General features: G+C 46.3%; 1 protein-coding gene across 2 annotated transcripts; it reads right to left on the reverse strand.

The window, feature by feature from the left end:
- Window positions 1-328: 328 nt before the first annotated feature.
- Window positions 329-22,697, reverse strand: Shmt1 (serine hydroxymethyltransferase 1 (soluble)). Of its 2 annotated transcripts, none has more exons than NM_009171.2 (12): window positions 22,336-22,697; window positions 18,378-18,474; window positions 15,695-15,840; window positions 13,348-13,463; window positions 12,860-13,020; window positions 10,026-10,107; window positions 8,957-9,169; window positions 6,268-6,384; window positions 4,381-4,503; window positions 1,578-1,694; window positions 1,028-1,138; window positions 329-748 (listed from the first exon to the last, which is right to left on the reverse strand). In NM_009171.2, the coding sequence occupies exons 2-12, from the start codon at window positions 18,453-18,455 to the stop codon at window positions 576-578; spliced, it is 1,437 nt and encodes a 478-aa protein (NP_033197.2). In that variant the 5' UTR covers window positions 18,456-18,474; window positions 22,336-22,697; the 3' UTR covers window positions 329-575. The 2 variants fall into 2 exon arrangements, with proteins under 2 accessions (NP_033197.2, XP_006532707.1); XM_006532644.4 differs by lacking the exon at window positions 22,336-22,697 and adding an exon at window positions 20,132-20,335.
- Window positions 22,698-25,031: the final 2,334 nt, after the last annotated feature.

Here is a 25,031-nt window from a genome sequence, read left to right on the forward strand (position 1 = left end):
TGCCTGATGTATGCCTGTACTTCATGTGTGCCCGGTGTCCTCAGAACCCAGAAGAGGGCATTGATTCTCTGGAACTGAAGTTACAGGTGGTTGTGATTCACCATGCGACTGAGAATCAAGCCGAGGTCCTAAGCCAAGTGCAGAGACGTCATCCCAGCCCTAACACTAACTTCTTGCTTATACACTTACCTAGTTTCTAACCTCAAACTTAAGACAGAAAACTCAATGCTCCTCTGGTATCTGGGCAACAGAAAAGGAAGAGTGGGAAACACAAGGGTGAAGTGAACATTTGCTTACCTGCTACAGGACCCACCGAGTAAGCAGAAAGGACAATTCTGGAATCTTTAATAGCTTTGCCTCACATGCATGAGCGAGGAGATCTAATGGCTACATAACGTTTCAAATTTCAAGTCCTTAATAACCTGTTCCCAAAATATTTGAAAACAGGTAAACAGAAACACCCACCAAAGAAAGCATGGTACAGCTCAGTGGTCCACTTCTCAGCCTCAAGAGGGCACAGGGTTCACAGGGTCCCGGAACAATCCTACCCTCTTGGCAAACACAGGCTGTTCCTGTCAGAAGTCAGGAAGGCCAGGTAGTGAGAAGTTGGAAGCAAAGTTCTCCACTTCTTCCCGGAGAGTTGCCACAGCACTCTGGATCTTCTCATCTCCTGCCAGCTTCTCTTTGAACTCTTTCAGTGTGGCCTTCGTGGCCATGTGGCTCTGAATCTGCAGTGTCAACTCTATCCCTGTGCAAAAGACAGTGTCATGTGGGACTTCTTTCACATATCCTTCATATATCCTGCCATAACTCATAGGTGTCAATGGTCCCCTCAGGTGATTCTGGGATGTGTCCCTTGGCAGTGACATTATTTATAAACCTCATAAAAGAGGGATTTGTAGACCAGAGTGGCTTTGTAGTCCTATCCCCCAGCTCTGACCAATGGCTGGGTCTTAGGTACTAAAACACATCAGAAACTCCATACATACTTAAGCAAGATAGTGAACTTGCAACATCTCATCCTTACCCCTGTGGATAAAGTGTGCTACTTTTTGGAAGTCTTCTTCCAAAAGTCCTCGGGATGTCAATGCTGGAGTCCCCAGTCGCAGTCCACTGGGCCGTAACGCGCTCTTGTCACCTTCAAGACAGACAAAGCTCTGAGCTGTGCCTAATACACCACCATATGCACACAGTATTTTAAAAGAACAGTTGGTCACAGATCCTGGTCTGTGGATCCTAGTTTGATCTACTAAGGAGGCAACTGCCTTAAAAACTAAGGATTGAGGATAAAGAAGTGGATGGGCCACTGTATTAACCTATAAGTAGTCCTTTGTGGTGTGGCCCTGGGTTCTTCAGCGTCCTAACATCTGTCAGGGCCTGATATAAGAAATGCTACTTGTTTTTAAAGAGCCTCTGCCTCTCTTACCAGCAGTGCCACTCAATAGCCTTTTCTGTTCTTCCCCTACCATGGTCTGTCTGTCTGTCTCCTAAGCTGAATACTTTCATCAACTCCAACAGTGGCTAACAGAAATGCAGACAGGATGACTGTGGAAGGGAAAAGCACGGAGGAGTCTCACCTGGGCAGGTATTCTTGTTGCAGGCGATAGAACAGGCTTCTAGTACCTTCTCAGCCCTTCCACCATCAGTACCCTTAGAACGCAGATCCATTAGGATCAAGTGATTATCAGAGCCACCTGGAAACAGATGAACAGAATGGAGTACTGGAGGTTGGCCACACAGGGAAAGAACCTGCTGCTATGAAGAGAGGTCAGCAGACATGTTCCAAATCTAACCTGGAAGAGGGCAGGAGCTCTTATAAACAGCAGAGGGTGTAAACAAAGGCATGTATACCTGTGTTTAGTACCTAAGACCCAGCCATTGGTCAGAGCTGGGGATAGGACAACAAAGCCACTCTGGTCTACAAATCCCTTGGCTTCTTTAAGCATCCAGCAGCTTCTGGAGCTCAGACTGCCTGGACCATGACATGACAGAGGCCCACACAGGTGGAAGAGCACTCAGTTTTTCCTATTCTGTTAACAAATGACCTAGGTAAATGTTCTACCACTGAGCCACATTCTCAGGCCCTTCTGAAGCCGATTTTAAGAGGCTCCTCTGGGACAGGCGTGGTATCACATGATTTTAATCAATCCCAGCACTAGGCAGGCAGAGGCAAGTGGATTTGAGGCCAGCTGGGAGTTTCAGGCCAGTCAAGACTACATAGTTGAGACTTTGCCTCAAACAACAAAATAACAAAAAGAGGAGCTAGTGAGATAGCTCAGTGGGCAAGAACACTGACTGCTCTTCCGAAGGTCCTGAGTTCAAATCCCAGCAACCACATGGTGGCTCACAACCACCCTTTAATGAGATCCGATGCCCTTTTCTGGTGTATCTGAAGACAGCTACAGTATACTTATGTATAATAATAAATAAATCTTAAAAAAAAAAAAAAGCCAGGCGTGGTGGCACACGCCTTTAATCCCAGCTCTTGGGAGGCAGAGGCAGGCTGATTTCTGAGTTCGAGGCCAGCCTGATCTACAAAGTGAATTCCAGGACAGCCAGGACTACACAGAGAAACCCTGTCTCGAAAAAAAAAAAAAAAACAACAACAAAAGAGCTCCTTTTAGGTGACGAGCACCGGAGTAGTGAGTAGGGATTCATGTAGCCATGCAGATAGAGTAATGAACAACACAGTGAGAAGGTTCTGTGCTTTTGTTCCAAACCCCATGAAGCTTGTAATACAGACCAACGATCCTTCATTCAAAATGCTGAGACCAGGGCTGGTGAGATGGCTCAGCGGTTAAGAGCAATGGCTGCTCTTCCAGAGGTCCTGAATTCAATTCACAGCAACCACATGGTGGCTCACAACCATCTATAACGGGGTGTGATGCCCTCTTCTGTCATGCAGGCATACATGCAAATAGAACACTAATGTACATAAAATACATAAATAAAGGAGAATGCTAAGACCAACCAGGAGCAGTGTTTGAGATTTGAGTGCTTTTTCTTTCACATTTTAGAACATTTGCCAGACTTTATTCATTAATCATTAAACACAAAAATTCTAAAACATTTTACACATCTGGCTTGTGTGCAAAACCTTCTGATTTTTAAAGAGGTGCTCAGGATGTCTTAGTGACACAGACAGTGCTAATATTCAGGTCTTAAGTGCTCCCCTAAAAGTTCATGGTCTATTCTAGCATTATCAAAAGATGACAGACCTGTGAAAGATTGGCCTGCTGCTGGACATGATGGGACGTGCCTAGATCATACCCAGTATTCAGAAATTCAAAATAACCCCCCCACACACCAAAAACAGACTTAGAAGGTCTTTAAGTCACTGGAAGACTGGGGTCTCAGCCCCTTTTTCTCCTTCTTGTTCCCTGGCCATGAGCTAAACACCTGTGCTCAACCATCAGCTCCTACCATGACATACCCAAAGCAAAGCTTACACCCAAAAGCAAACAGGACAGATGCTCCAAAAGTAAGCAACTGTCTCTGTAAGCTGAGCATTCAGGCACTTATTACAGACACAGCTGGCTAACAGATGGCTACAGAACGCTCTGCATAGCCGTAAGTCATAAGTTTGAGCCTCTAGTTCCTTCCACTTTGAACTTACCTTTTTTTTTAAAAAAGATTTACTTATTTATTTATTATGTATGCAATGTTCTGTCTGCATGTATGCCTACACACCAGAAGAGGGCACCAGATCTCATTATAGATGGTTGTGAGCCACCATGTGGTTGCTGAGATTTGAACTCAGGACCTCTGGAAGAGCAGACAGTGTTCTTTCTTAACCTCTGAGCCATCTCTCCAGTCCCACTTTGAACTTTCATTAAACCAGGATGTTGTCTTGGAAGACCACTTCTCTCTTCAGTCGCAGGCTGTGCTACAGGAATGATTTCAAAGTTTGCAGCCTAGTTTTGCACAGACAAGTCCACGTATTTGCTGACCGGCTTCTATCAGCTAACATTCTGGAATCTCAGGGGCCCGGTGAAAGAAAACTGACTGGTATGTCATAAGGTGTGGGATTCAAATTTTACACCTAATACTTGGCAAGAACCAGGGAGTTTGCTGGCCTCAAGGATGATGAGAGAGGTTATGTTCAAAATTGGATGGATGCTGTCTGTCTACAAGTCAGTGACAGCTGTAACCTGACATCTCTCATGTGAACCTCAGCTGTTCCCAGAATATGCAGTATCCATGTTGGGTGTCAAATGGAAGCTACTTGAAGGGAAAGACCTACAGCTGGGGATATGCTATTAGCGGTGGCCAGAGTCACTGCAGTGGTGGTGGACCACACTGACCAGATGAACCAAGAGGCAGATCGGTACATCCACCCAACAGAGAAGTGCAGCCCAGCACTCTGTGCCTTCACGGTACCTGTGACTATTTTGTAGCCTAGCTCTGTGAGTGCATCAGACAGAGCCCTGCAGTTGGCCAACACCTGGAGCTGGTAGATTTTGAATTCTGTAGTCATGGCTTGCTTCAGGGCCACAGCAACACCTGATTAAAGAATTAAAGAGACAGCTTTAAAAACAAGTTGTGACTCAGGAGCAGATCTTGTTTTCAAGGAGCCTAGAATCTATAACACACACACACCTGAGTGCCCAATTATTTACTTCAGTTTTTTTTTTTTTTTTTTTTTACAGTGCTAGGGACAGAACCCAGGGTCATGGACTATGCTACACTCCCATAGCCCTTAACTACCCTGCCACCCCTGCAGACCTCACTGAAGTCACTCCCTAAGGAATGCTTTGGAGGTAATCTTATCTCTAGGGATGGAAGCCCAGTGGTTATCCGATTACCACAAGAATGGATTTTAGGGCTGGTGAGATGGCTCAGTGGGTAAGAGCACCCGACTGCTCTTCGGAAGGTCCAGAGTTCAAATCCCAGCAACCACATGGTGGCTCACAACCATCCGCAACAAGATCTGACTCCCTCTTCTGGAGTGTCTGAAGACAGCTACAGTGTATTTACATATATTAATAAAAATAAATCTTAAAAAAAAAAAAAAAGAATGGATTTTAATCCTTTTTTTTATATGAAAATGATCCTTTGTATGAACAGTTAGTATCTTCTGTAATGACATTCTGAGCTGTACTCCACAGGAGGGCTGCCTTGCTTTCCCCTCACTACTTAGGTGCTTGACACCCTCGTAAGGACTCCTGGGGACCGTTTTGACTACAAGGCACAAGAATCAGAGCGCCATTAAAGTTCGTGTACTCAAGCCCTGGTACAGAGCTTCTGTCTGCTTGTGGAAACACAGTAGTGCTTGGGTACCAGCAAAGCCAGCACAAGTCTTGGGCAGCAAGAACTATGAAAGCTAAGCATACAAGCACAGTAGATACATCTGAAAATCAGCCAAGGGCCTACTATGCACCATACTCCAGGCATCCTCTCTACACTGATGTCCTGCGTTGAGTTAAACTGGCTTCAGACTCACTGGTTTCCAGATCCTCCCCATTGCTGCCTTTTCCTCTCTATACAGGTATGTGCTATGAGTCCCCGCCCCGCTTTAATGTGTATGGGTGATTGGCTTTCATAAATGTCTGTGTACCAATTGTAGGCCTGGTGCCTGTAGAGACCAGAAGAGGTTATTGGATCCCCTGGAACTGGAGTTACAGATGGTTGTGGACACCCAAGAATGCTGGGAAACGAACCAGGTTCTCTGGAAGAAAAGATGGCTCTGCAGCTGAGAGCACTGGCCGCTTTTTCCAATCTCAGTGTACACTCTGATGTCCTGCCTGAGAAACCCCACCTTGTCCTGAGTGCCAGTCACGGCCCAATAAGCAAGATGACTCAGACTGTTACAGGTATCTATAAGTGATTCAAATAGAATTACAAAGGCGTCAACCGAGCTCCCTTGGACCCCAGAAGTTACCTCTGTAGCCAGGGTTCGAGATGCAAGGGTCGTAACATGGGAGCCACCACAGAAGAGAAGCAGCTCGTCCTATAGGGCTGGTCCCCATTTTCTTCACTGCAAGCCATACTCTGCTCTCAGAGATCTGCCCTATTGCAGTTTTGCCTATGGTTCCACCTGAGTGGAGCGGACACTTCTCTCCTGTTCTCACCTTGAACCACTCTGTACCACCTCCATTTTCCTATGTTGTCTCCTACACAGACACTGCCGCCACCTAAGCTCATTCTCTAGCATGGAAGTCCAGGAGCATCTTTTGAAGGACAGGCAACATAGGACTTATGGACTTCCTGGGGCTGTCATGGCTAGGGTGCAACCAAAAGGCTCTACAATAGATCTGGTGACGTTACCAGCAATGGCATGGTTGTGAGGACCCCCCTGAAGGCCTGGGAACACGGCAGAGTTGATGAGGGACTCCAGTTCATAGTAAGTCTCTTTGCCAGTCTTGGGATCCACACTGCGCACACCTGGTAAAGAAACTAGACTGTTAACAGACTGACAGGTTTCTTATGACTCACAGCCAAATTGATTGAGTGGTCAGCCACACCTCAGCCCTGACTGGTTCCGAGGAAAGGTGTTTGCAATGCTAGACCAAAGGGCCCCTATGGACAGATGACTGGCTGGATTGTTGGTCTCAGTTGTACACCTGCCCTGTCCTCTGCCCCCAGTGTTAAAACACAGTCTTGCTTTGCATCTCTGGCTAACATGGAACATACTATGTAGACCAGGCTGGCCTTGACCATAAAAATCTGCCTGCTTCTGCCTCACAAATGCTAGAATTAAAGGTGTGAACCACCATGCTTGGCTGCCTTTTTTCTTAATTTAAACTAAAACCCACAAATCTAGCAAGGACATGGTAGTACACAACTTTAATTCCAGCACTTGGGAGGCAGAGGCAGGTAGAACTCTTGAGTTTGCAGACAGCCTAGTATACAGAGCAAGTTCCAGGATACCCAGGACTACATAAGAGAAACACTGTCTCAAAAACAAAAATCTCACATGTCTATTATTGTCTGTGGGTATAATACATGTGTGGACGCACAATGCAAAAGTCAGAGGGCAACTTTGTGGAGTTGGTTCTCTGCTTCCGTTACAGATCTTGGAGGTTGAACCCAGTCACTGGGTTGTGTGGAAAGTTTCTCTACCCACTGAGCTATTTCAATGGCCCAACAGTTTCTTCTGATGACAACTTTTCTTAATAACACATAATTAAGCTATTATTTATGAGATCTCCAAAATGAAAGGAGAAATATTCCTGAGAAGGTCAAATCCTCCACTTCATCTTCAAAAACAAAAAGGGGACAAAAGGACAGGGTGAGGGCAGATAGGACAGGGTGAGGGCAGCAAGGACAGGGTGAGGGCAGGGAGGCCAGGGTGAGGGCAGCGAGGACAGGGTGAGGGCAGCGAGGACAGGGTGAGGGCAGCGAGGACAGGGTGAGGGCAGCGAGGACAGGGTGAGGGCAGCGAGGACAGGGTGAGGGCAGATAGGACAGGGTGAGGGCAGCAATGCTCACAAGAGAAGTTAACAGGTTAAAGTAAAGATAAAGATAATGAATGCCCAGTCAATGGAAGCACCGCTAACTCCACAGTTTCTTGGAGGCCAAAGGACAGCTATGGAGGCACTTTGTGTAAACTCTCCCCAAAAGGGTGTGGAGGCTTGGGAGCTACTGACACTCTCTGCTCTAGAGGTCAGGAACCAAAGTGACCTAAGATAACATGGCAACAGAAGAGTCAGATCTGCCCTGGCTGGCTGAAGGCCCACAACCCACCACACACAGCAGACACACAAAAGGTCACCTTGGCAGGCAAAATAGTTACTGACTCAGAAATACCAAGCCAGGGATATAGCTTATGGCTCTCGTCTAAAATCTGACCACTTGGGAGGGTGACACAGGAGGATTGTTTGTGCTACAGAATGAGATTCAGATCTAAACACAAAACAAGCTAACGACGCCAAGCCAACAACTGCACAAAGTCCTCAGAGGCCCCGAACCCAGGAGAGTAAGCAGGCTCCGGACCGGGAGGTGTCCTCACTGGGGCGAGGTGGGAGTGCGGTAATGAGATCCTCCCAGGCTAAGCCACTCCAGAGGGCTACGTGCTGTTTCAGCAAGGCTATGGGTTACATAACTACCTGACTATGGATATGACTTTCACCAACGTGCCAACTCCAGAAACTATATATAGGGAACTATATACAGAGCTAGGGGGTAAGGTATTGGGAAGAGATATAGCTCCCTAAAATGAAGAAACGATGCAGAGGTTATATGTGTATTTGGGGTTTTTTTTGTTTTGGTTTTTTTTTTTGTTTTTTTGTTGGGGGTGGGACGTTCAGACAGGGTTTCTCTGTATAGCCTTGGCTGTCCTGGAACTCACTCTGTAGACCAGGCTGGCCTCGAACTCAGAAATCTGCCTGCCTCTGCTTCCCAAGTGCTGGGATTAAAGGCGTGGGCCACCACTGCCCAGCATGTGTATGTTTTATGCATGAAACAGTCTAACTACATAGCCCTGGTCAGCATAGAACTTACTATGTAGATCAGGCTACCCCTCAACGTGCAGCTGTCTCCTGCTTCTGCCTTCTATGTGCTGGGTTTACATATGTGCACCACCATGCCACACCTCCTGTATCAATATTTTATATAGCTCAATCCCTGGACCCTGAGGTAGAAGGAGAGAACCGACTCTCAAAAGTTTCCTCTGATTTACACAAACTGTGACATGCAAGCACCCCCACCAATAATAAAAAATTTTAACAAATCATTCTCTTTGACAAATTAACAAGTTCATCAAAACATTCGGGAGCCTCTTGTCTCCCTGACCTTCCTCCTGTGGACACTGCCTAAGGCCCTTCCTGTCACAAATACTGTGTCCAGAGCTGGGACCTTGGGGCTTCCTTCAGAGCCCACTGTTATTTCTTCCTGAGGAGCTCTTCCAAGGCCAGAGCCCCGATCTTTCCCAGAAGTGACAGTCCAGAGTTTTCCCAGTCTCTTCCACACAGGAAATGTGAGCCCACACTGTCTGTCCCAGCATAGGGGAACTTACCCTTTCTGTAGAATATCATACCAGCACGGCAGCCTCTCAGGGTCTTGTGGGTTGTAGTGGTCACTACATGGCAGTGTTCAAAGGGGGAGGGCACCACCCCAGCTGCCACGAGCCCACTGATATGTGCCATGTCTGCCATGAGATACGCCCCATTATCATCCGCAATCTTCCGCAGCCGTGCGTAGTCCAGGTTCCGGGAGTAGCAGCTGGTCCCTGAGACAGGGAAGATGACATGGTAGTGTCAAAGATCCCCAGGGCAGTCGAGTTGGCCTCTGAGAGTACAGATCTGCAAGAAGACCTCCCTATGTGCCCTCAAAACCATCCCTGAGGTGAGTGTGGTGGTACACACCTTTAATCCCTGCACTTGGAAGGCAGAGGCCAGTCTTAAAACAATCAAACCAAACCAAACTACCCCCACGTTTCTAAACATGTTAAGAAAAGCCTAAGGCGTGACCCACTGACCCACTAAACACTGTTGGTGGCTGCTGTTAAAATTTCTTTCCTGAGAGGGATGTGAACAGTGTCAGCCTTCCCCCGAAATGTTCCCACGAACAAACCAAAGTACAAGTTCGCCCCGGGAAACACATGCGGCTCACTGGGCTTGCTTATGGGTTGAGAGGTTCGAGACAACGTGTAGGAGATGCAAATGCAGCTGCACTGGGAAGTCCTCACAGCGTGATGGCCTCTGCACAGCATGATTTAGAAAGCTCCCTCCCCATGGCCTTCCCCAGCTTACACACTCCGGCCCCTCATGGAGGCACTCGGGTGAAGAAGGTTCAATGACCCTTCAAGCTCCCTCCATTTAGGAGGGCAAATGTCAACTGACCACAGGCTCAATCCCCAAACAAGACACACCCAGGCAAGCCGGCAGAGCTGACCTCATGAAGATGGCAGGTCTGGCTTGAAGAATAGCTCCTTACAACTCAACCCTTAGGGCAGAATACGTCTCAAGGTAATGTCCAGAGCTCTCCACAGTGAGCGAAAGGATTGGATGTCTTTAGATCCTTTTCTGTAGGAGGCAGAGGCCCTCCCTGCCCAGAAACCAGACTGCTTCCCGCGTGCCGCTCACCTGCGATGATCAGCTTCGGGTGGAAGAGGCTGGCATTCTCCTCCAGCTGGTCATAGTTGATGTACCCAGTCTCTGGGTACACCTGTTGGGGTCAAGACACAGGTGTGGCTGCATCCTCTGGCCAAGCAGTGTCCCCTGTCCAGCCACCTGAGACCTTTAATCTGCCATGGCTCTGACTGGGACCTGAGACAAGGCACTGTATTCAGCCTGTCCAAGGATATAAAGGGCCAAATATACAGACTTGGGAGCCCTCAGAGGGACCACAGGATGAAGGGGAACCTTAGCCCTGGGTCCTGCCCCATGTTACAGAACAAAAAGCCTAAGAAAATGAGAAAGACACAGCCAAGCCTGTTTGCACAAGCCTGTTATCTAAGCTACTAAGGTAGGCTGAGGCAGGAGGATTGCCATGAGTTTAAAGTCGTCCGTCTGGGCTACAGCATGAGACACTGACTAATCAAAACAACAAAAGCAGGCTAGAGACATGGCTCCAAAAGTAAGAGCACCTGCAGTTCTTGAGAGGACCCAGGTTTAGTTCACAGCACCCACACAGATTGACACAACTGTAACCCCAGTTCCAGCAAACCTGATGCCCTCTTCTGAGGTCTCCAAGCACCAGATACACACATGATATACACGCATACATAAAAATTCTCATACACATAAATTAAAAGTGTACCTTAAAACAAACACCCACCAACAAAGAAAAACCACGCAGCAGCATTCAGTGGCCAGCAAGCTTCTTCTGGCCGGGCAGTGCAGAGGCCACCAAGTAGGGGGATCAGAGAGAGGGAGGGAGTCTCCATTTGCAGAGATGAATGAATGGAAACAGGTAAGAGGTCTGAGGTAGAAATGCAGTGACAGGTTAGCAGGTTAGCATTGCTCTCAGAGCTCTCTTCAGAGGGGCACTCTTTCTTCAGAAAAAGAAACACTGGCTCAGTGGAGATGGGCAGGGACTGAGGTGAGACGGACGGTCTGAGAACAGTAGACAGAAGACAACCCAGACAAGCTGCTGGCAGAGGCAGTCTGGCCACGAAGGGCTTGTGCCTACTGGACCCAAGCCAGTTCGTGTCCACCAGTGACAGGTCACCCCAGGGGCTATCATTGCCAAGGTGCTGCAGCAAGTCCAGCACTTGAGAAAAAAATGGACATCGAAGCTCAGGAATGGGTTTCATGGAGTAAAGACAGCACGATGCCAGCCAACGTCTCAGTAGTTACTCCCTAAAACTATTTTCTCACTATCCTAACAGTACAAATTAGCTTTTATGCTCTAGTGTAAGACCAAAGAACTGTATGCACTTAGTTGCCGTTGTCCCAGGTTTAAAATTCTAGTTTCCAAGCTGGGCCTGGTGGCAGGCGGTTTAATCCTGCACTCAGGAAGCAGAGGGAATGGATCTGAATTCTAGGCCAGCCTACCAGGACATCTAGACTACATACATAATAGAGACCCTTAAGTCTTAATTAAAAAAAGAATCTAGTTTCTAGGCTGGCCAATAAGATCTATGACAGAAAACATCAGGCTGGGCTAGAGAGATGGCTCGGTGGTTAAGAGCACTGACTGCTCTTCCAAAGGGCAACCACATGGGGGCTTACAACCATCTGTAACGAGATCTGATGCCCTCTTCTGGTGTGTCTGAAGACAGCTACAGTGTACTTAGATATAATAATAAATAAATGTTAAAAAAAAAGAAAAAAACTCTCAGGCTATCTACAAAAACAGATTCACTTACATGCACATAAAGCCATTACAACCGAGACTTGGCCGACTTAACAGTCAATAGGATGCATCACACCTCTTTATTTGTATGTGTGTATATGAATATATATGGGGTGGGGGGTGCGGCCTGAGTACCATGGTGCAATGCAGAGGTCAGAGGACAACTCACAGAGGTTGGTTCTTTCATTTTCTTACCAGGCGGGTCCTAGGGTTTGAATTCAGGTCACCAGGCTTGAAGGCAAGCACTTTTTCCTGCTTGGTCATCTTGCCCACCCTCAAGTCTCTTAAAAGACAACTGCACCTAATATTTAGCCGAGTAGAAAGACTCACTATCACCTATCTCACAGTGGCAAACAGAAAACCAGGGACAGTCTGTGAAACAGCAAGTAACACGGAAAGAACAGCAGCAGAAAGAACACACTGCCAAGCAAGAGGGAATGCGCATGCCTCCTTCTCTCAGTCACTCGCAGTTGCTTTTAGGATTTATTTATTGGATGTGTCTGAGTATTTTCCCTGCATGTATATGTGTGCACTACATGCATGCCCGGTACTAGGAGAGATCAGGTTTGGGATGCCCTGGAACTGGACTTACAGACAGTTCTAAGCCACTAGGTGGGTGCTGAGAACTGAACCTTAGGTCCTCAGCAGGAGCTCTTCTTAGACAGTTCCAGCTCCCACTGTTGGTCCTATCAGAATGGTGACTATGAGCCCTTTTGGTTTTTAATATTTTTTTTTAACTCACTGACCTGAAACTCATGTAGCCTTGGCCTCAAAACTCATGGCCCTCTCTGCCTTAGCCTCCAAGTGTTAGGATAGCAAGCATATGTCATCATGACAGGGGAGGTCTCAAATCTATCTTTCTTCCCTTCCTTTAGACAGGGCTTTCTGTCCCTCCAAGTGGCCTTCAACATTCGAACCCACTGTATCTACCATCTAAGGCCTGGGATTACAGGCAGGTGAATACCTTGTGCATGCAGTGCTGAGTTACATCCCCAACACCTTATATCCATTGTTTAGTTCATCTGTTCATACAGAAGAGCCCCGAGACCCCCACACACACCTACACACACCTACACACACACACACACACACACACACACACACACACACACACACCTACCTTATAAGGCATGGATTCAAAGAAGATAGATGTGGCAGAGATTTTCTTCTTGTCTGTCATGAAGCCATGGGTCAGATGGCCACCGTCTGGCAGGTCCAAGCCCATGATTCGCCCATGAGGCTCTACCAGGGCAGTATACACAGCAAAGTTTGCAGGGGAGCCTAAAACAGAGAAGCCATGAGTATTTCTACCTAGGAGACACAAAGTGGCACGCAGGAGCTCGGCTACTAGGCAGGCTATCACCATGATTCTCCTGAGCTTTAGAAAGTCACCCTGTCCCAGTCCCACTGACAGTGAGCTCTAGGGCAGAGTGCTCCTTGGGAGAAGAGTGCAGAGCTAAGTAAGTCCGAGTGCGATGGAAACAGATACACATATTGCCTTGGCTGGTTTCTGTTAATTATGAGGAGCCTTTTGTAGGACTGGTGACTGTAACATCCTTGAACCAGGCCTAAGGAGCTACCCAGGGTCTATGTGGATGCATCAATCACCTGAATAAGGCTGGACATTGACACCCCAGCACTGAGGATCCAGATGGTAGGCCTGTAATGCACGCTTCTGACACAGCATCTCCAGCTCATCGATGAACTCGGTCCCGCCATAATACCTGGAAGAGAGGCAAGGTCTACATCCACCTTGGGCCCAATCTCTGTGCCTAACAGAGGCCGAAGATAACCAAGGGTAGGCAGAGAATACTGTGGGAAAGTGGGTCCTGCCCTAAGGTTGCTGTGAGGTTCTAGTAAAACATCAGTAGTAAGGCCAAGGCTGGTAGTGCACACCTTTAATCCCAGCACTGAGAAGGCAGAAGTACAAGGAGTTCCAGGCCAGCTGGAACTATACACACAGATTCTGTCCAAAGAAAAAGAGGAAGGGAGGGAAAGAAACAAGGGCATCTCAGGGCAGAAAGCTTTGTATTCATTGAAGGATCCTTCCCCACCACCACCACCATTTCCACGGGATCAAATGCATACATGTACAAAACACTGTCCAAATGTTCTTTGCCTGATGACAACTGCTATAGATATAGATAGATAGACAGACAGACAGTCAGATAGCTAGCCCAATGATGGCTATATTAAATAAATAAATGGATAGCTAGATAGCCTGATTATTGCTTTTAACAAAACTCAACTTCTTGGTTTTACAATTGAAGACTCAGGAGCCAGATGCTGGAGTGGAAGTCTGCTATCTCAGAGAGGCAGAGAAAGCTCCTAGCCGACCTTCTTCCTCAGCAGAGGTCCCAAAAGGAAGTTCTTCCCCATGATGGCTCAAAAAACCTCTCAAACTCAATGTCCCTCCCTTCTACTTCCTGTGTGCCTCTGGATCCGTCCTGACTCCCTCTTACTCTGTTTTTTCCCTATGTTCACTCCCTGTCAAGTAGCTGCTTGCTCTGCCTCTTAGCCTGTGGTTGACTTATTTAATCATGTTTACAATAAGCAGGAAAGCTCTTGGATTAAAGGTATGGGCTAGGGCTGAACCACACAAGTAGAAACAGGTTTTTCCAGTAAATAACACAATCTTGGGGTTCAGTGTGATTAAATATCCTGTAATATTTCCCCTTGTCTAAATAAAAAGGAAAGTTGTTTAAAAAAAAAAAAGATTTATTCATTATTATATCTAAGTACACTGTAGCTGTCTTCAGACAGCACCAGAAGAGGGCATCGGATCTCATTACAGATGGTTGTGAGCCACCATGTGGTTGCTTGGATTTGAACTCAGGACCTTTGGAAGAGCAGTCAGTGTTCTTAACCACTGAGCCATCTCTCCAGCCCCAAAGGAAAGACCTTAACTCTAACACAGTAAAGCTATTAACAATAATGAAGCAATTTCTGCTGAGCTCCCTGCTGTTGAGGTTTTGTCTTTGACTGTCTATTGTAACGCTAAGTGTAGGCCCCCAAGACCTGGAATCTGCCCTAACCCCTGGGACCCAGCAGGAGGAGGAGAGCCGCCATGGGCTAGGGGCAGGAGGATCAACACAAGTTTGCAGCCAATCTGGGCCACACACCAACTTGTATGGCTACATAGTAAGACTCAAAAAACCACCCGAAGTTTCAAGTTTTGAAGCCACTATGGGTTTCAGATGTAGATTGCTTAACCAATGAACTAAGTAGATATTTTAATTAAACACTTCTGATTGTAAACATTTTAGAAAAGGGATACTGGGCCTACAATACATTTTTTATTTAAACCTCCCAGATGTAAAAAGTCAGAGCAAAAGAAACTTTCTGTAGCTTTCTCACAGGACAATGACCTTTTCCTCTATCTCATAGATCAGCCTGATGACCAACTTAGGAGCACAAGGCCAGCCTATTCTGTGCACGTCTCATACAGGGACTTTTGAGTGTGCTCTGAGAAGGATCACAGAATCACACCCAAGCAGAGAATTGGAGAAGTTTTGTCAGAGAGCAAGAAAGGAAGACAACCCTACAACCAGGAAGCTACAGGTTTTTGAAAGTTATGTAATAGTTGAAAACCAGGCACTGTAGCTTACAACTGCAATAGCGCGTGGAAGGCTGAGAGGCAAGAGGATTCCAGTTGGGCTGGAGAGACTGCTCAGTGGTTAAGAACACTGACTGTTCTTCCAGAGGTCCTGAGTTCAATTCCCAACAACCACACGGTGACTCACATCCATCTGTAATAGTATCAGATGCCCTCTTCTGGTGTGTCTGAAGACAGCTACAGTGTACTCATATACATTAAGTAGATAAATAAATCGTTAAGAAAAAAAAAAGAGGATTCATGTTAAGAGTTGAAAGTCAGCCTGAACCACATGGCAAGACCATGTTTCAACAAATAAAAACAAAAGGGTTAGACAGGACTTTAAGAATGCCCACTCACCTTTGGCCTGGATATCCCTCAGAGTATTTGTTATTTAAGCAAGATCCCAGGGCCTCCAACACAGCTCGGCTGGCAAAATTCTCCGAGGCAATCAGCTCTAATCCGACCCTCTGCCGGTTGCTCTCCTTTTTAATGATGCTGTAAACCTTATCAGAAGAAAGCAGACGTGGGGTTGGAGGGAAGCTCAGTCCATAGAGTAAGCTCTAACATTCATAATGCCCTGGGTTTCATCCCCAGCACTGGATAAATTGGGCAGGGTGGCACATCCTGCAATCTTAGCACTCATTACTGTGGAAGTAGGAGGATCAGAAGCCTCGGTCACCTCTGGCAATACGAGTTTAAGAAAAACAGCAACAACGCTGTGACCAAAGATTGATGTTCTTCACAGAGAAAATCCTGCACTGTTTTGATAGTGCTGTGTTTTTCTGAGAAGATAACATACATTTCCCTGGATCACTTAACTCCTCAAAATCTTTCTTTGTCTTCTCTTTCAGGTGACCTGGATGGACAGCAAAGGAATCAAATCCCTGAAATAATAATTTATTTGACTTGATTTTTAAAAATAAATAATTACATACAGTAAAAAAAAAGAAAGAAAAACAGCAACAACAAAAATAAATAAATTTAAAACAAAATCAACAGAGGCTAGAGAGAAGCAGTTAGGAGCACTGACTACTCCTCCAGAGGTCCTGAATTCAGCTCCCAGCAACCACATGGTGACTCACAACCATCTGTAATGGGATCCGATGCCCTCTTCTGTTGTGTCTGAAGACAGCTACAGTGTACTCACATATATAAAACAAACAGGACCTGCTAGTACAAGTCTATAATTTCAACACCTAGGAGTGAAGACAGGATGATCAGAGGTCCAAAGCCATCCTCAGATAGCAAAACACAGCAAATTAATATCACAACTAGTTTTCATTGTTTTTATTTGTTTGCTGAGACAGGGTTTCAGTATGTGTCTTGGTTGTTCTGGAATTCACTATGTAGACCAGGCTAGCCTAAAATTCACCTGCCTCTGCCAGCATGAACTGCATGGATACTACTCTCATGCCTTTAATGAAAACTATAATTCTAAATACGGAGGCAGTGCTCGCAGCCAGCCATTGGACTAAGCATGGGGTCCCCAATAGAGGAGTTAGAGAAAGGACTGAAGGAGTTGAAGGGGTTTGCAACCCCTTAGGAAGAACAACAATATCAACCAACCAGACCCCCGAGAGCTCCCAGGGACTAAGCCATCAACCAAGGAGTACACATGTCTCCACCAACAAATGTAGCAGAAGATAGTCTTGTCAGGCATTAATGGGAGGAGAGGTCCCTGGTCCTATAATGGCTCAAGAGATGCCCCACTGTAGGGTTATTGAGGGTGGGGCGGTAAGAGTGTGTGGGTAGGTGGGTGGAAGAACACCTTCATAGAAGCAGGAGGAAGGAGGATGGGATAGGGGCTTTCCAGGAGCGGGGGAGGGCGGAGGAGACTGGAAAAAGGGATAACATTTGAAATGTAAATAAAGAAAATATCCAATTAAAATATATATATATATATATTATTCTATCCTTACATTTTACCAAGTTCTTATCTCTGTGAATCTTATTCCAAAATGTTTTTGCAAATACAGTGAAGCAGAAACTCCTCTAATGGTTGCCCAGGGTTGGGAGATTTAGAGAATGGGGAAGTGCCCATGGAATCACTTCACTGTGAGTACAGATGCCACTGGACATACAATTCCTCAGCTTTAGAGGCAAACACTGAGTAGAGAGCAAGCACTTCAAGATTCGGTCTCTTTTCCCAGCTAGAGGCTAACCCTCTCTTCTGATGCAGGCAGGAGCAACAAGTCCCAGTTTCCAGTGAGCGGCTCAGTCTACCATGCTCTACACTGCCAAGCCGGGATGGGTGGTAGCTGGCGTGATTCAGTGCAGTTTGGCCCATTTTCAATTTATGTGGGTTTATTAGACCATAACCACAGCACAAATTGAGGAACATTATATGCTAAAACTGCTGCTGAACAAAACAACTATAAAATCAGGTTGCTTCTAGGCATATAAGCAAGTCTGTTTTGCTCTTGAGCCAACCTTCCCATTTTCCCTTTAGAGCACTCAGCACTGTGTTCTAAACTCAGAAATACCTACATTTATCCCAAAGGACTGTCAGCTACCATTTCTCTTTTGTGGTGCTGGAGATGTAACTGGGAGTCTACACATGCTAGGCAAATGCTCTATCTACTACCACACTACACCCTAGCTCTGATCCATCACGCCACAAGGCTGTCTGTACATAAGCTGTCAAGGTATTGCACTGAGCAATTTAGACACTGGGAGTGCAGAATGGGAGTGGATCATCTGCCTACCAGATGTGAGGCCCTGGTTTCCACCTGAAAGCCCAAAACCAAAAACAAGCCGGGCAGTGGTGGCGCATGCCTTTAATCCCAGCACTTGGGAGACAGAGGCAGGTGGATTTCTGAGTTTGAGGCCAGCCTGGTCTACATACACAGTGAGTTCCAGGGCTACACAGAGAAACCCTGTCTCAAAAAAACAAAATAAATAAACAAATAAATACCAAAAAACAGAAACCAAAACGAAAACAAAACAACAACGCTACAAAACAACAACAAAACCCCACAGTGATCAAAACAGGACTTCCAATGTAAAATCATGTGACATATGAAGGTGCCACAGGTCTCACCTCGGCATCACTGTCCTTGAGGGGCTGCGACAACATCTTCTCATGAGAAGCCCACAGGGTGGCATCCCTGTCTGCCATTGCACTGGTTCAGAGTTGCCTACAAAAAGGGTAAATAAAGTACACATTGATTCCAGCACCAACCCCAGCAAGTCTCTCCTAAGCTTAGCTGAACACTTTTGTAAGCAGGCGCATAAATCCTTTAAAGTCACTTGGGCTCCTTACAGAACTTCAAATCAACCCCCCCCCCACCCCAATTCCGCAGCTGCCTACCGGACAGCCAAGGCCTTCTTAGTAGTTCCACACTGAACATAGTATTCCCAACTAAACAAAGGTCTCTTCTAATTTTCCAGTTAGCTCAGCACAGCTAGACTGGAAGAAGTTCTATGTCTAGATGATCAATCGGACCATTTACTTAAATCCACTCTGCTGGTGGAGCCCAGATTCCATGCTTACCAACTCCTCAGGGCTTTCTGGGTACATCAATTAACAGAGAACAATTGGGGTACTCCTTCCAAGATGCCCAACAGCAGCATCTTATAGGTATATTTTTCTCTCACAGTCCAGATTGGCATGTTGCTGGTCCAGGTTGGCATGTTGCTAGGAAGGACCTGTACTCCTGTTTTTTCTTCCACCTCCTAAGTGCTAGAATTATGGGGATACTCCACCATATGCAGCAAGCATTTTCCAACTAAGTCCTGCAATCTTCACCCCATCAGGACCCATTTCTCTCAGACTCCATGGAATCACACATGAGGTTTTGCTGTAAGAAACTCCTCTGACTAGGCACTGGACACCAGTTGTGCAAAAACAGCAGTACACATAAAATAAACAAATATCAAATAAAAACACTGCACTCAGTCCAGGCAAGTGGCACAAGCCTTAAATTCCAGAACTCAGGAAGCAGACGCAGGTAGATCTCTTGAGTTTAAGGCCATCCTGGTCCACAAAGAGTTCAAGGACAGCCTGGACTACAAATAAACCCTACCTCTAAAACAAAAAAAGCAAAACAGAACAAAACTGCATTCACATCTCTTCTCTTACTCAGTGGCTGGCAGCCCATCTGTCCTTTTCTGTTGACGTGCATAAACTTTATTTACAGGACAAGGACTTAATACTGTCCCTGGGCTACTACTTCTTGGTGCTGTGGTCAGCAAGCCCAGTTGGAGCCCTGCCTTTAAGGGGCTTCCTCTTGGTCTATGTATTCAATATTAGTCTATGGTAGAGAAGGCATAGCCCACTACTGAATGCATAAGTGCCCCCCTCCCCAAATTGTGACGAACTAAATGCTTCAGGTAAGAGGTAACCAGGGCAGGAGGCCACAAGGATACCCAGCAGAAAGCAGCCAAACACAAAAGAGCCTACTCTCCAAGAGGACATACTGTACACAGACAAAACCAAGGGGCAAACAATGCAAACACTCCCAACCCATAGGGCTCCTTCTATCTCTGCAGGAGGTAGACAAAGGAAGTGTTATCATCCTCAAACAGAAATCTCTAGTTAGGACTTCCAGAGTAGTTGTTATTTAAACACAAGCATGAAATCACCAGGCACAGAGCCAGATGCTCAAATGTGCTTCTGCCAGCCCAGCTGCAGCTCCCTGGGAAGGACATGTTTACAGAGATTTCAGATGCCTCTACTGCTCTGCATGTGTGTACCCTTCCTCTTTCTCCACCCCCTACCCCCATGGGGACTCCCCGGGCCTCAATCTTTGGGGCCAGTGAACTCACCCAAGAGCAGCTTCCCAATAAACCTACCTTTAATATAATCTTTAAAAAAAAAAAAAAAGACTTCAGATATCACGCCAAGGACCTTGGGCCTCTCTGGCTACCCTTGAGCTTCCTCTCTCAAGATCAGAACCCATGAAATCCCAGCACCTGTCTGGGCCCTTGGCAAGTGGGAACCAGAATCCACACACCAGTCAGGCTCGGACCTCTGCTCCCCAAATCCCAAGGACAACATTTTCATTAAACATTAACTGCTGGAGGTTAGAAAGGACCTAATCAATGTGAAGAGCAAATCTCCTAACCATCAAAGAACGAAGGTCCACTTAGAATCCTCTTCAGAGGGCCAGACATCTTACTCAGGAACATTTAACCCAGTGTCACTCAGGAGCATTCAGCCCAGTGGCTCCCACGCCTCTCCCCAGAGTGTCCCACCTGGTGGGGTTTTTGTTTTGTTTGTTTGCTTGTTTGTTTTGTTTTTGGAGACTGGGTTTCTTTGTGTAACAGTCTTGGCTAGACTGTTCTATAGACCAAGCTGGCCTTGAACTCAAAGACTGGGCCACCTCAGCCTGCAGAGCGTGGGATTGCCTGGTTCCCACCCTGCTTTTACCACTATGTCGGATCACAGTAGTGCATCCCCTTACTAAACTAATATATGTCCTTCCTGAAATAAGGTACTAAAATAAGCTAGTTTTCTCTGAACTACAAAAAAAGTTCAAATTCTTAAAAAAAAAATCCCATTTGTTTACTGTGTACAGGTGTAGGTACACGTGTTACAACACACAGAAGGAAGTTCCTAGGGGTAAAGTCAGTCCATTAGGCTTGTCTGTGAGTCCCCTAACTCAAGAAGCCATCTTGCTAGCTCAGAATTCTTCAAGGAGCTCAAGAAGCTTAGTGTATACTTGATTGATTGATTGATTGATTGATTGATTGATTTTAAAGACAAGGTTTCATGTAGCCCAGGCAGGCACAGAACTGGCATAGCAGAGAAGAGCCTGAAAGTTCTGGCCCACCCACTTCAGGAGTCCTCAGCTTATAGGCACGCCTCAGCACATTTAGTTTCATGGGATGCTGGACTGAACCCAGCTCCCTGCATTCCAGGCAAGCTTTCTACCAACCAAGCTGCTTTCCCAGGCCTAGCCTCAGTCAGGTATTTAATAGTTTTCAACAACAACAACAAGGTCTCCATATAGAACTATCCTGGAATCACTATGTAGACCATGCTGGCACTGAACTCTGCCTACTTCTACCTCTTTGTCTGCTGGGTGGGATTAAAGGCCATACACCACAATACCCAGGCCAGGGCATTAGTTTTATGTTTTTAGAGAGGGTTTTTCTATGTAGACCAGGCTGGCCTTGAATTCACAGAGATCTTCCTGCGTGTGCCACCACCACTCCTGGCTTACTTAGGGCTTACTTAGGAAGAAGATCTTCACACTATAGACTTTTGATTATTTTGTTTTCCAAGACAGGGTCTCTCTGCAGAGCCCTGGCTGCTGAACTGTCGTTTTTGAGCTAACTTTGGGGAAAACATACAGCATTTCCTTATTACTGTCTATAGGTCTGCCAAAGTCCATACCCACGTGTTAGGCTGTAATGGGGACAGGAACAGTGCGAGTCTCTCTGTGCCCTGCTTTATAAAGAGAGGAGGCTCTCAAAGGCCTTGGAGTGGCTTTAACTAAGGTCATATAACAGAGGCAGAATGTGAACTCCTGTTTACTTTTGGTGCTTCCCAGAATCCTGGGTAACACAATTACTCACCTCCATTCAATTTCCCCTCAAGGAAGAAATTTTAAATGTATTCTGTACGGAGCCTAAACTGGTGTTTCTGGTCCAGCAACTGCCTGGCTCAATTAAACACATTTGTGCTTGCTTCAGCTAACCAAAGGTCACCTAACTTCCAGACCTTGAAATAGAGGCACTGGGCTAAGAACGCTACAAGCCAACCTGTCCCCTAGATAGAGTAACGCACTGCAGATAATCAGGGTTGTACTAGTAAATCAAAAGCAGTGATTACAGACAAACCTCGGAAGCTTCGTTAACATGTATAAACCAAGGGGTTCCATCCCAGCACCACATGAACCGAGAGCGATAGCTCTTACTGGTGAGGTGGAGGCAGAACCATTAGAAGTTCAAGGTCATCCTTGGCTACACATCAAGTTCGAGGACAGCATGTGTGACACTCACACCTCAAACAAAACAAAAAGAAACAATCGCAAAGATTAGAAATTACATACCTTGTATTAGGAGCGTGGATTTTGTGAAAAGGTTCCAACCCTTGGTGCAGGGTGGCCTCCAGTTCACTTGGTTTCGGGAGCTGGCCGTAAACGTCTGTTCCTCCGGTCTTTATGAAAGGGACTAAACGCGTTGTGGTGGCGCACGCCTTTAATCCCAGCACTAGGGAGGCAGAGGCAAGTGGATCGCCGAATTCCTGGAGAGCGCGCGGAAAGTGACCACAGCAACACCTCCAGCCGGAACCCCGCAGCGGGCTGTCCTAACAGCCCAGCACGTGCTCCGGGAACCAGCCTCCCCACCACGTGACACACCACGTCCGGGGGAAACCCAAACTTGGCGCGCAGAGGCCGGAGCTCCACTAAACTCTCCCCAGCGCAGCCTGGTCCCGCCCCGCCCCTACAGCGGCCCAATCAGTGGGAGCATCCAGGTAGAGCCCGCCCCCAGCTGCCCACGCGCGATTCGCCCGCGCTCAGAGCAGGGCAAAGCCTGACGGAAAAAAAAAAAAAAAAAAAGAGCTCTGAACTGGAGGGGGTGGGAAGGAGGAGGGGACTGGGCGGTTCCTTACCTTGGGACCTGGGACTTTTGGGCAGTATTGCTGATTGTAGGAGTGTTTTGTGATCCAGAAGACCTGGATAGGATTGGGGATCGAGCCTGGTTCGGGTTCAGTTTCCAGTAACTAATGCACAAGTGTCCAGGGGATCTGCCTCCAGAGTTCTAGGATTAAAAGTATGTGCTACCATGCCTGACATAAATAGATCTTTTTTTTTTTTTTTTTTTTTGGTTTTTTGAGACAGGGTTTTTCTGTCTAGCCCTGGCTGTCCTGGAACTCGCTCTGTAGACCAGGCTGGCCTCGAACTCAGAAATCCACCTGCCTCTGCCTCCCAAGTGCTGGATTAAAGGCGTGCGCCACCACCGCGGGTCCTGGTGTCAGCCCACAGTAATCCCTATCTCAAATAAATAAGTAAACAAAAAAACAAACAAGACAAACAAAAACCCAGCTGGCATGACCAGAACTCTACAGGCTTTGGCAGAGGGATCTTGAGACAGAGGGCAACCTGACTAAATACCAAGATTCAGGCTAGCTGGCTGTCTCAAATATTAAAATGAGGCTGGCTGTGTGGCTCGGTGTTAGAGAGCCTGCTTAGCCTAAACAAGAGTTTGCGTTGTTTGTGTTACACACGCTAGTAAAAACGAATGAAGCAAATCATATTGCCATGGGGCTAGAGAGATGGATCAGTGGTTAAGAGCATTTGTTGCTTTTGCCGAGGTCCTGAGTTCAATTCCCAGTACCCACATGGGTGGCTCACAACCATTTATACCTTCAGTTCCAGGGGCTCTGATGCACACTTCTGACCTCTGTGGCCAATGCATGCATGTGGTACACACATACATGCAGACAAACACTTGCATATATAAATAAAATAAATTTTTAAATATATATTATTGCCATGTGTGCATAAAAATATAAAAATACATTGTTTAGTAACAAAATTAATTTAAAATGATAAGATTTAAAAAATCATTTTAGAGTCAGGAGGTAGTAGTGCAGCCTTTAGTCCCAGCCCTCAGAAGGCAGAGGCAGGCAAAAGGGTGTTAAATCCCCTAGAACTGGAGTTATAGTTGGCTGTGAACCACCACAAGGGTTCAGAGAACAGAACCTTGGCCCTCTGCAAGAGCAGCAGTGCTCTTACCCACTGAGCCATCTCTCCAGCCCCTAATTTAAAAAAAAATAGATTTAAATAATAAAAATAAAAACAAAACCCCACAGGGCTGGAGAGATGGCTCAGCAGTTAAGAGCACTGCTGCTCTTCCAGAGGACCTGGGTTCAATTCCCAACACTCACATGGCAGCTCACAACAATCCGTACTCCAGTTCCAGGGGATTTAGCACCTTCGTATACATACAGGTAAAGTGTAACTTTGACAATATGTTCTCATTCTCTGGCTGATTCTGACTTCACCTGTGTCTAACTTGTTCTCTCTCTGCAACCTGTCTCTCTCTAACTGTCCCAGCAAAACTGCCTCCTCCTCCTCCTTTTTCTTTTCTCTCTGTGCTGTTCTCTCTTAAGTACCTGTATTAGTCAGGGTTCTCTAGAGTCACAGAACTTATGGGTAGTCTTTGATGACTTAGAATCTGAAGTCCAACTCCCCAACAATGGTCAACAGCAGCTGTGATTGGAAGTCCAAGGATCTAGCAGTTGCTCAGTCCCACAAGGCAAGCAGGCAAAGAAGACTGAATCTTCCTTCTTCCAATATCCTTATGTAGGCTTCCAGCAGAAAGTTGTGTCCCAGATTAAAGGGGTAAACCACCACCCCTGAATCTTGGACTTCCTTGTCCCAGGCTGACCTTGAACTCAGAGATCTCCTTGCCTCAGTCTCCAGGGATTAAAGCCATGTACTACCTTGCCTGAGCCTAAGCTTCTCATGGCCACTATGCCTCAAGATCTCCATGCCAAAGATCCAGGTCAGAAATATGTGTCTTTCAGTCTCAAGATCTGGATCACAGGTGAGCCTTCCAATTCTGGAGTGTAGTTCATTCCAGATATAGTCAATTTGACAAATAGGAATAGCCACTAGAGTATCCTCTCTTTTCTTTCTGTTCTTATGAGAGTTGGGAATATCCTATTTTGTCAAATCTTTCTCTGTTTCATCACTTTGTTTGTCACTCAATTAGACATCACTTTCAAACATGGGTTCTT

This window comes from Mus musculus, chromosome 11, assembly GCF_000001635.26.
Source record: "Mus musculus strain C57BL/6J chromosome 11, GRCm38.p6 C57BL/6J".
NCBI classification, from domain to species: domain Eukaryota; kingdom Metazoa; phylum Chordata; class Mammalia; order Rodentia; family Muridae; genus Mus; species Mus musculus.